This window comes from Hydra viridissima, unplaced genomic scaffold (assembly GCF_058129835.1).
Source record: "Hydra viridissima isolate aposymbiotic clone 2 unplaced genomic scaffold, HvirCarnegie_v1 scaffold_12, whole genome shotgun sequence".
Lineage (NCBI taxonomy): Eukaryota > Metazoa > Cnidaria > Hydrozoa > Anthoathecata > Hydridae > Hydra > Hydra viridissima.
Window position 1 is genome coordinate 8,831,915 of NW_028324311.1, and position 12,493 is coordinate 8,844,407.

At 29.1% G+C, this 12,493-nt stretch overlaps 2 protein-coding genes across 6 annotated transcripts in view; one reads left to right on the top strand and one right to left on the bottom strand.

The window, feature by feature from the left end:
• Positions 1–2,567: 2,567 nt before the first annotated feature.
• Positions 2,568–4,173, bottom strand: LOC149881115 (uncharacterized). The gene is made up of 2 exons (XM_090069035.1): positions 4,064–4,173; positions 2,568–3,407 (listed from the first exon to the last, which is right to left on the bottom strand). The coding sequence occupies exon 2, from the start codon at positions 3,405–3,407 to the stop codon at positions 2,568–2,570; it is 840 nt and encodes a 279-aa protein (XP_089925161.1). The 5' UTR covers positions 4,064–4,173.
• A 365-nt stretch (positions 4,174–4,538) lies between these two features.
• LOC145193945 (putative tRNA N6-adenosine threonylcarbamoyltransferase) overlaps positions 4,539–12,493 on the top strand; it is a 39,638-nt gene continuing 31,683 nt past the window's right edge. For all 5 annotated transcript variants that reach the window (XR_016445709.1, XR_016445708.1, XM_090069033.1 and 2 more), the window contains exons 1-3: positions 4,539–5,719; positions 9,449–9,509; positions 12,199–12,257. Coding sequence is in view for 3 of the 5 variants with exons in the window: in XM_090069033.1 (XP_089925159.1) it covers positions 5,605–5,719; positions 9,449–9,509; positions 12,199–12,257 (235 nt within the window). In the remaining 2 variants the exon portion in view is untranslated. The remainder of the gene's footprint in view (positions 5,720–9,448; positions 9,510–12,198; positions 12,258–12,493) is intronic.

The following is a 12,493-nucleotide window of genomic DNA, read 5'->3' on the forward strand; positions in this document are numbered from 1 at the left end:
TCATGATGGCTTTGTGTAGCAATTCATTTTGTTCTAATTCAATTTCCTTGCAATCTGACAAAGTTGTTAAGTGGTAAATATGAATGACTGAACTGGTAAAGGACTTTCAAAAAAATTTGTTAGTTTCGAAAATTTAAATAATTTACAAAAATATTTGTTTTCTACAACTTTCTCAACAACTACAAAATGCTGATATAATAAACTCTATTTCTAAAACTTGTATTAAAGATCACTGATCTTTTTGTTGGTAATAGATGTATTACTTTATTATGTTCATCAAGCCTTTTAACAACTTGAGCAAGTGTATATGTACCACTATGAATTTTTCTTTTAATTCAAGGTAATTTTCGAAAGGGAATGCAGATATTTTATTCAATGATACTTTATGATTTATTACATCATCAGCTAAATGAATAATACTGTGCACGTTATAAGATGCAAACATTGGTAAAAATACAATTGATTTTGTTGTAAACCATTCTAACAAATTCTTACAGTAAGAAACCATTGAGTTATCTTTAACCATTAAGATAGATAAAAGAATGTGCATTGCAACTGATAAAGCCAATAATAGTTTATACTCATCATGCGATATTTTGCCTTTCATAACTACAATTCCTGCATATAATAAAAAAAGCGAAATTCAGTTGCTTTAAAATCAGAAAATTCATCCAAACTTCTAGGCCAACTTTGAAAGCCTGTTGGTGTGCATTTTCTTATTTCGAGCAACTGCGAAGAAATTTGGCTGTGTACAGAGGAACTTATATTGTTAATATAATTCTTTATAAGTTTCTTTGTAACCCCTAGACAAACTAAATGTATGTAGTCAAGTACAAATCCAGTCACCATCGGAATTTCAAGTTTGGATAATGGTGATTTACCAATCTGGTGCTCTGAATAAAATTTTTCTTTAAACTTTTTATCATCTCGTATTAAAGATTTAGTACCTAACAATCTTATAACTTTCTGATACTCACCATTAGAGACCGCCGATTCGTTACTGTTTATCGGTTTGCGGATTGTGCACCGAATTATCTATGCTAAACGGTTCAAACTACTTACGGATTGATTTGATCCGAAAATAATTTATCGGAAAATAATTCGTTAAAATTTTTTCGGATTATTTTTTCGGATTGCAATCCGATTCGATACTTTCGGATCGGATTGCAATTCGAAAAATTTTTTTCGAATTGGAATCCGAACCGATATTATTTTTACGGATTTATACGGATTCAGAATAAAAAAAGCTTTCGAATTAAAATTCATTTTTATTTATTTATAATATTCAAATATACAATGAAACGAAATGATTTCCTTGTTAAGAAATAAAAAAAAGTCAAAATCACACTGAAAGTTAATCATTTTCCAAATTCATTTCCTGGCCACACAATGTCTTGAATTTTACTGAGTTGCTTAGTGTTTTCTTTCATATATACCAACATCTCAACCTTTGAGATTGAAAGATTGGTTCTTCTAGAGCTGTATATATTCCCTGCTGTTGAGAAAACTCTTTCAGATGTTGATGATGCAGCAGGTATACAGAGGTTTTTTCTGGCCAGCCTTGACATTATTGGGTAAATATACTGGTTTTGTTTCCAGAATTCCAGTACATTTGTATTTGCTGGAACTGGTTTTGAATTCAAATACCCCTCAATTTCAGTAGAAATGGCTTTCTTGGTGCTTGTTTCACCTCCAGGATTAATGTAACCTGCACCAAACACTTTCTTCCTCAGTTGTTCAGTGAAATCAAAGTCGTCGTCATCTTCATCATCCAACATTGAAGGGGAAGGAGTGCTTTGGCTAGCCAAAATTTCTTTTTTTGACAGTTCTTCCATAGCTTTTTTTACTGCAGTTTTGACTACTTCAAATTTTTCCCCCTCATCCACAAAGCACATGCCCTTGCTGTTAGGATCTAAAAAATGAGCTATAGAGAATTCAATATTCATCAACTCCCTTTTCGAATCTTTTGTTTAAATCTTCATTGAAGTAGTGAGCAAGCTCTGATGACACCTCGGTTTTTGGCTTGATCATCTCCCTTGCTAATCTTCCTCTGATGTTGTATAGGCAATTAATAACGGAACAGATGCTAACATTCTTTTCACTGCTGCATTTCTCAGAGAATTCTGAAAAGCCTCTCAGAAGCCGGATGACAGATTGAATAGATTCCACTTCATCATCTGTTGGTAAAAGATCTGTCAACTTACAACCTCCAGAAACAGTAGGGTTCGGATTCTTTAAAGAATGCATCGCCGGAAGAAGATCCACCACAGACTCCATTTGATGGAGGTCAGAGTTCCATCTTGTGGGGCATCTCTGTACTAACTTTGTTCTGGAGTTTTTTAAGGCTTTGGCAGCATTAACTAAAGTCATAGCTTTTTGAGAGGACTGGTTGAAGTGACCTACTAATTTTGTTATTTTGTGGTTGAGAATTGACCATTTTGGACATCTTTTATCATCGACAGCACCACTGACAACTAGATTTAGACGGTGGTCGACACACCAAATTGCACTTTGAACCCCAATTGATTTCCTAACACCTGCTTAGACATTAGCTGCACCGTCGACTGTTATCCAGGTTTTGACTCAAAATCAAGTTCCAGTTTGTTGATAGATTCATTGAGCTTCTTGGCAATATTGTCGGCAGTATGTTGTTCGGGGAAGTAGGACATTTCTACCAAGAAGCGCTTTAATTGGAACTTTGAATCTATATAGTGGAGTGTAAGGCTCATGAAAGACAAATTGGTGTGATCAGTGGTCCACACGTCGGATGTAAAGGCCACTCCATCAAGATTTGACTTGTCTGAATTGAAAATGTTTTTTACTTGTTCCTTGATGAATTTAAAAAGGAGAGGAATGTATTTTGTAGATATATTCTTTGCTGTAATGGCTCTGAATTGACCGTTGGTTGCAGTTCTCATCATCCGGGTGAATGCGTCAGTTTCTACAATAGAAAATGGTTGAGTGTCCTCAATCACCCATTTAGTAATGTCAACAACAGTTCTTATTTGATTGATGTCAGTAACTTCCCATTCAGGTTTGGTAGCCTGTTTTCTGCCTTGCAGTGTCTGTGTGTTGGAAGTGCCACAAGTTCCACTTGGTCCAGGCTGTGGCGATACTGGTGTATCTTTTTGTGTCTGTGGACATCTCCTCTTTTTTCCTCTTTCTTGTGTTTGTTCAAAATCTGAGTCTTCAGAGGCAAGCTCATCAAAAATGTCTGGTATTGTTGATTTTTGCTTGTCTTTCCTTTCTAATTGTTTATATAAATTCAAGTGGACTCTTTTCAAATGGTTCCTTAAAGGACTTGTGGTGCTTTTATTGATTAAGTATATTTTGCCACAGGCCTTGCATTTTGCCTTGTTTTCCTCCACATTGTTGAAGAATTCCCAAATATTAGACAGCTTAGGCATCTGAAAAGAAAAAAAAAGTGAAATGAAAAAAAAAAAAAGAAACGAATCGGATTGAGTTTGCCATATCGGATCGGACGAATATTTCGGATTATTTATTGAATTTAAAATCCACAAAAACGGATCAGATTGTTAATAAGGATTACTTTTCGGATTAAAAATTCGAAAACACGGATCAAATCACATTTTCGATTTACTGACTTTTTATTGAAATATTTGGCTCAATATTTCCTTAATATTTGCCTTAATAAAACGTGATAGTTTTTGATGCATACAAACAGTTTCCGAAAAAGAACTAATTATTTATTAAGTTATTTGAAAATTTTCCTTAATATTCGTCTTAACAATAAATGATATTTTAGAGGCATGCATAAAGTTTTCAATAAAAGAACTAATTATTTGCCTTAATTATTGAAATGAGCGTAACAATTTTTCAAACTAGTTTTTATCTCTATTTCTATTTTTATTTCTGTTAATATTTAAGTAGAAGAAATATTACAATATAAATTTTATCGGACCAATCCACTAATTGAAGCAATCCGCAAAGCGAAATAATTCGCAAAGGAATTCGATCCACAAAAAAAAAAAAAAAAAAACCGCAAAAATTCAGTTTGAAATATTCTTAACTTTTAAATCAAATTAATATAATAATGGCTTACCGTAATAAATGTAGGTGAAGAATAGTAGACTTGATCTGTTGAACGAATTGTTGTATGTTAAGATTTCCAAATAGAACTGATTGAAAATAAAAAAGAAATCCACTATTTATAGGACGCGCACATAATAAAAACGTAATTTTTTTGGACCACACCATTTAATGGTGACGCGAACGGAACGCGATTCGTATAATTCGCTAAACGAATAAAAGTTAAATTGATTTGTAAAAATTTTTCGGATTGATAATCCGAACAGCGAAGTGAATCCGCAAAAAAAAAATTCGCTAGTGGTTCGTAAATTAGTTTTCGGATTATTAATCCGAAAAATTTTTACGAACTGACTATTTTAATCCGCAAAATAAGTCGGATTGGCTTTTTGCGGATTTTACGAACCGAATCGGCGGTGCCTAGTTATTATAGAGATCAGTGGCTTAAAACCCACAGCAAATGAACATGAGAACTTTTGTGAAACCACCTCGTTATCGCCGAAAAATGCGAATGTGTGGTACCAAAGCTAGAAATTTTACTTACCAGAATCACCATGTAACCTTGAGGATCCTTATAAATTGTATATCGATAAATTCTTGTAAAATTTGGGGTATCAGTATAAATGAATTTTCTAAAAGAATTTAAACTTTCAAAAGTGTTTGCTTATAACTTAGAGAACTTTGATAAAGCAAACATTTTCAACATAAAATTAAATACCTCCAATTCAAGAATGTTGTAGGTTGAGTTATGTACAAGTGAACCGCCGAATTTCATTCGTTTTGGTTCACAGCGAAAGCTGTTTTTGCCTAACTCTGTTATCTTTCCCAAAAAAACAATGAACAAAAAAAAAAAAGAAACAAGTTCCGATTTTTGAAACGTTTTTTGTAACTGCAGTTTAACAACACTGTTTTTTTTTTATTAACAGGTTATAATTTGTTTTGTATATTTCCGTACATGAATATTTTAACAAAAGAGTTATGCACTAAAAGTTTGTTTTTTTTTTGTCTTAATATTATCTTTTTATTCACTATTACAAAACATTACATTTTATCTGACTTCAATATAACCATTTTGCGTTTTAAACTTAGTATTACTGAAGCAACTGTAGTAAAATTCTTCTTGTAGCATTTACTTCCATCATATGCAGATAGGAATCTTCCATCATATGCAGATGTTTTTGTCATAAGCAATAGTCTGTTATTTTGAACAGTGTCACAATCTCGAAATACCATTAAATTTCTCACAGTTTCTTATGTTCTCCTGTATAAACTTGTGCAATCATCTTCTTGTACCATTAACACAGAAAACATATTTTCAAGATTATTTGTCCAAATATAAAAATATATTATAAACCTGTGACGTTCCTTTGAGGTTGCCATTGGAATTGTTCTAATTTCTCAATCAGATGAAATTAGATTAATTGTTATCATATTCCCATCCTCCATTGAAAAGAAATATAGTCTGTGATTAGCATGAGTGGTAATCAATATGTTTATATCATTAGTATTAAAATTTAGTAAATTCATAATATTTTACACACTTAGCATTACTTTAAAATGGTTATTGCTATTGGTTTTGAAGGCAGTGCAAATAAACTTGGAATTGGAATTATTAAGGATGGTATAGTTCTATCTAATCCACGACATACTTATGTTACTCCCCCTGGGACAGGTAAAAATTTTTATTTAAAAAATATACGAACCAAAAGTTTGATGAATCTTTTTTTAAATCACTTTTCGAATTGTAAATATGAAATTAACAATAAAAAATTAACACAATTTATATAGTAGGTAGTTTTTACAGCTGTTTGTTATTTTATTTGCTATCTATTTTTATTGTTATCATAACGATTATTTATATTGTGATGATATATTATCATCACAATACAGCAAACAAAAAAAAGAAATTTTTTTTTTTTTCCCTATATACTGTCCATATTTTTTCTATTTTTTCAGATTAAAATGTTCTTTTATTTAAATAAATTTAACTTTAAATATAGTAAAAAGTAATATATTGAAAAATAATCTAAATTATTAAAACTACTTATTGTATCATGAAGTTTTGAGGTATTATATATTGTATTATATATTTTATTATTGAGGTATTATATATTGTATTATATTGTATTATGAAATTTTGAAATTTTTATTTGCTTTTAATATCAAACGCATTCTTAAGAAAAATAGTAATTATATTACCATAATTATTTCTTTATCATCTATTTTACCATCAAATAATGAGTTAAATTACATTAGTTTAGTTAAACAATTTTTTAGACTTGGCATTAGCTGGAAGCATTAGCTTGTCAATTATTTCCTACAGTTATGTACCAATCATGTTGTAATTGAAGTAACCCCAAGCCATGACACTTCCTCCATCATGTTAAAAAGTCAAGAAGTTGATATTAAATCTTTGAGTGACAAGACATTGAATGTATGTTTGTCATCAGATTAAATCAACATTAATTTTGACTCATTACTCTAGAGAATATTGGTCAATTTCTTTTTTATATAAAAAAGAGAAAATGGCATTTGGCATATCAGGCAATTCAAATATGAGGGAAACCAATTATTTCTTGACATATCATCTTCCAAGCAATCTTTATACACTATGGTGTTGTTTTACAGTTCCAACACCAGTTATCTTTGTTAACAATTTTCTCATTTTCTTGGATTATATTTTGTAAATTTTGTAATGATCCTGTTTCTCTCTTATTTGGATAATGTGGCATTTTCTGTTAAATGTTTTTAAAATTTTAAATTACTACAATAAAAGTAAAAAAAGCAATTCATATCAAGAAATAGTACTATGGTCATTCCATGCCAAGTGAACTAATACCCCCACATGGACCACTTCAGATTTTGATGAAATTTATTGGGTGCTATATATCAACAAAATAAGCAAAACAGATTTCAAAATTTCCAACCTAGAAAATACTCAGAACACTTTCAGGTGAACAAATAATATTTTGAAATTTTTCCGTAATGACAGGCTAAACTTGAAATTTCCCTTTCTAAATGGCAGATTTTGTGATTTCAAAAAGGTGATTTTTAAAAACCAGATTTTAAAATTCTTGATAGACATTTTGGATTCAGGGGGCTAAGGCTATTTATACAAAAGTTGTGTCATAAAAATGATCTATATATAGATTTTTTAAAACTATATTTCTGGTTTAAATGGTCTGTTACTTGTTTCTTGAAAAGTTTGTACACATCAATCCAAAGGTGTTTTATTTGAAAAAAGCCAGTAAAAAAAAAAAAAAGAAAAAGAGTAGTATTTATCTGTAACTTGCTCATTCATATAAGTTACTATGTGCACATTTTTGAAGCTCTGAAATCTTAGAAAAAAAGTATAAAATTGCAATTAAATAACATTATCACATTTTATTTACTAAAAGCTTAAAGATATGAATATTATTAATGGTATTGATTTGACAAAAACCTTGCAAACTACTGGACTTTTTAGATTAAAGCGAATTGCATTTTTAGTATTTAAAATGAAATTGTTTTTGTTTTTAGGAGCTAATTAATAGTTAATAGTAGTAACTAATAGCAATTAATTTAAAGCAGTAATACATCTTAGCCTTCTACTTTTTATGAAAATTTTCACCTTATTATATTTAACAAGTCTAAAAGAATAAATGTCTGAACAAAACCAAGAGTTTTCATGTTTAAGAAGTGAAAATAATCTGACTAAATTTATCTGTAACCATGGTAAACATTATTGTAATCCTTTTAACGTGTAAAAAATAAACAAAAAAGTAAAAAATAAATCTTAAGATTTAAACTACTATGTGAGCCTAAATAAATTTATTTTGATTTGAAAAATGTTAATTTTTCTTTTTTTGAGTCTTAAAATTTTTAGTCTTCCAGTAGCAAAAGATTTTTTTTTAGTCAGAAACTCTGAATTAATTGTAGAAGGACGCATTTTCATTTTCATCTGCATTCTAAAATTAAGAAGATGAAAATGAAAGTGATAACAACGAACCTCAAGACAATGACAGTTTTGTAATCAGTTTTGGTTATTCATGTATTAAGTTTGTTTCTAACAAATATCTAACTGTATATGGAAAGGATAAAGTGAACTAAATAAGAAATGCTACACAAAAAACTGTTACAACTCTACTAGATGTAAATATAACAGTATTTGGTGAAAATGGATCTCCTTGAACTATTTGCTGCAAAAGCAACCATCATCTTCAAAATCCCTAAAAATAACCCAGCTTATGCTAGCTCCAGACAGTTAGATAATAAAGAAACCCCTGCAGTAAATTTTGACTTCACAAAGATATGTAAAACGAGCAAAAGAATATCGAAAAGAATATTAAAAGACAGAAAGATAAATTGAGTTCTATCAAATCTGACAAATACTCAAGTTGCGTTTTGGAAAAAAAAAAATCTGTAAAATTTGATTGTGTAAACCAACATTTCCAAACATAACTTCTTTAAAGGTTTTAGTTTTGATGATTTAATAATAAATGATAACATTTTATCTTTGAATATTTAGTGTTATACATCTAGTATTTAAAATTTATTTAGTTTTATATTCTTTGCTAAGGTTTACAAATTTAAAAATGATTTAAAAAAATATTTTTATAAATTAAATTTAGTATGACTTAGGAAATCTACTTGAGGGGGTTATGAATGAGTCCCACTCATTTTTTTACTTTTTTTATGAGACTTAGATTGATGTGTACAAAAAATTTCAAGGAAGAAATTTAAGAAGCTTTTGAATTATAAATGTAGTTTTACAAACTCTAGGCCAAGGAATTTTTTAATGATAACTTTTTATATTCAAAATATCTATTAAGCATGAGTAGATCAACATTTAATTTGATTTGTGTCATTTAGAAAACTAGAAGAATGAATTCTTTGAAATCACAAATCTACATTTTAACAAAAAGTTTCAAGTTTATCCTGCGATTATGAAAAAATATCTAGTCAGATTTTTACTTTTTTGTTTATCTGAAAATACTTACTAGTTGAAATTATTGAGGTATGTAAACAGTTTGTTTAAAAAGTTGTTAACTCTAAAAAAAGAAGAAAAAACAGTTCTTATGTAAGGGGGTAGTTTTTATGTAAAATGTTCCTTTTTTTTAAATAGACATTTCTCAAGAACCATGTAAGATATTAAGTTGAAATTTTCAGGATGTGCTTATTTCACTGATATTCCCCCCCCCCCCCCCAAGTTTCAAAATCTGAAGAGGTCTAACTGGTTCCACTAATCAATACCTACAATAAAATTTCATCAATTTCACAAATTAATTCCAAATATTTCCAAAATTGATTAAGTTTGTGACAATATAAACTTTAATTGCTTTAATTTGATAAAAATTATCTTTAAATATTTTATTTTATATATAAAAAAATTTAATATTCTGTGTTACTAACTATATTCCAGGCTTTCTTCCAAGAGATACTGCAAAGCATCATCAGCAACATGTACTAGCCATTCTTCAACAGTAATCTTTTTAAGTTATTTTCTGTTTTGACATGTGTATCTGTGAAATATGTATATGTATATATGTAAATATATGCACATACATAAATAATAATACATAAATAAGTAATATAAAAAACATATATACATGTACATATACATATTATGCATAATACTTTTTAAAAGAAATATCTTCATACCCTATATTAACACTCTAAATCAAATTTAGAAAAATAATTATATTACAAATTTTTACAGAACAACAAAAATGCAGTTACAAAAACTTATTATAAAAAAAGCAGAATACTTTTTGTTTATTGGTTTGATCTAAATTTTGTGTAAACCTACTCCAGTGGACCATAAGTGTATTTTTGTCTTGTATAAACCTACTTCCTCATGGACCATAGGTTTATGTCAGTTTTTATAAATATTTTTAAAGAACAAGGCTATTTCTAAATGTTGCAAATTTTTAATGAGAATCCAAATCAGATTTTGTTTTTATATCAAAAAGTCTTGCTTAGGTGCCTCTTTAAACTAAGTAAATATTTGCATTTAAAACTCCAAGTTGGAATTGAAGCTGATTAGTATTATTGTACCAAACTGACATGTAGTAGTTATGAGATTAGAATTTTATGACACTTTTTTATAGTTTTAAATAAATTTAATTATAAAAGTCAAAATTTTCATTATTAAATTTATTTTATACTACATAAACATTCCTGTTATTTTCAAGATCTTCTGTACTATTTATTCTAACCATTTATTTCCCACTTAGCACTGTGTCTACAGATTGCCCATGAGATGACGGGTGTGATACTTTTATTGGTTTTAATTAAAAACTGTTTGACTTCAGAAGTTAGTACTAACTCATAAACAGCTGATTTTAAAGTTATCAGATCTGACAGTTTCTCATCAGTTGAATTCACCTATCTGTAAATACCCATTTCCATCACCTTGAATCTCTTGAAAAAAATGCACTTAATTTCCCCTTGTTAAACAAATGTGATCTTTTACTGTGTTAAAAAAAATTATTTTGATCTAATTTTTTATTATTTGTTGTAAGCATCATACATTAATGAGAGCTGTTGTAGCAATTGTAACTGGATCTTTAAGCAGACACTATATCTAACAGTACAGGCTTGTTTTATAATTCAAATACATAACAACAAAATATAAACAGTATCAATAGCTAGATAAAATAAATGTTCAACTTTAGCCTATTTATGGCTAAATGTCTTACATTAAAAATTTCTACTTGTTCCTACCTTCTCTGAACTCACTGCTGCTCTACAGAATTCACCACCTCCAAATTTTTATAATGAGAATACCCAAGAAAAAAGTAACTTTGTTACTTTTCCTTGGGTATTCAATATTTTAGCAATTTGGATCACAGCCTACTTTTTGGCAGCCCTTTTTCCCTATACCAAAACAAACAGTTATACAAAAAAAAACAAACATCCTTTTATAAAAAGTTAGATAAAAACGAAGGCTATACATTAGGAATGTCTTTATTAAAAATATTTAGTAAAAAAAATTTGACCCAAATTTACATAACCTCATTTTCTTACTTTTTTTTAGTTTTAATTAAGTAATAAAATATATAATCAAATAATAGTTAAAAGGTTAATCAATGGCTCCACATGTTATATTATATTTGGTATTTGATTAATGTATTTATGACAAGGAAAAGAAACTGTGTATCTGGTTATTCTTGATGAATATTTAACAACAACTTAATTGGCTCTTATAAATAATTCTAAAATGTTTGAAAGTTGATTCCAGACTGCTGCTTCAGTGATTGGCTTGATGCTGTTCATGAAATAATTAAAGTTTTTTTTACAAGTAGCTTTACAAACATTGGAAATGGCTTAGAAATGACTCCAATTTCACTTTTTTCCAGCAAGATATCAGATTAAGAGGAGTTGATTGTGGAAGCGATGATTCTTAGTGGAGATGATTGGAGTATAGGATGAAATATCCAGTAACTGAATGTAATGAATTAGAGAAAAAACAACTCCATGATGTGGTGACATTATCATTAAGAGCTGCCTTGTAGTCACTTAGACTAGATGTAGCCATCTAGTCTGGATTTCAGTCCTTTAGTCTGGATTTGAGCCCTCAAATTGGAATGAAAATGATTCATATTGAAAAGGTAAAGCTGTTATTACTTCTATCAAAGTTATCAATCATGCTATCGAGCCCTCAATTTCACTAATGAATTCCTTCAATCAATCAGTAGCAAGGCCAGTCTTAAATGCAAAAACTTATCCAAGCTGTTTAGTTCTTGAATATAATATTAGGAAATGAATGTAACAGATTCTTGCAAAAGCACCCTGATGACACTGCAGATTTATGCCATAAAAATGCAACTGCAGTAAATGAAATCTAAACTGCTGAACTTATCCTCCATTGAGCAACCTCTCAATATCAAAAATTGAATGCAAAAAATTACATATAAGTTAGTTTGCATAAAAGGAACAATATTAGATACTTTGATTTTCAAAAATATTTTTTCAGACCTTTCTAATATATATATATTGCTTACAGATTGAAAACTCCATAGTTTTTTAGGCTTGAAATAAAATATTTCAATTTGTCACTAATTTTATTTATCAGTGTCACTTTATACAAGACGAAGTTATCAAATTTTGTGGCAGCTCAATTAGATGTCAACCTTGGAGCTATTTGTAAATTTTTTTTTTAATCTTTAGGGCACTTGATGATTCAAAGATTACCCCTAAAGAGATTGACTGTGTCTGCTTTACAAAAGGTAAAATTAAAATATAGGAACTCATTACTTAAAATTTAATTGCAGGTTGCAGCAAAAGTTTTGATATAGCTTTTTACAAGATAACTTCTTTCCTTATTCCAACAGATCTTAAAAAGAGAAAATGTCTTTAAACTGGCTCGTTAGTTTTTCATGACTATGTTCAAGATTGTTAAATCTAACTTTGGAGGGGAAACCAAAGTTACCAAATGATTTAAAAGAATAATATATTATCAAAT

What these genes read in the sequence shown, in the direction of transcription:
- LOC149881115 (XM_090069035.1), bottom strand. Translation starts at nt 3,407, where the DNA reads ATGCCTAAGCTGTCTAATATTTGGGAATTCTTCAACAATGTGGAGGAA.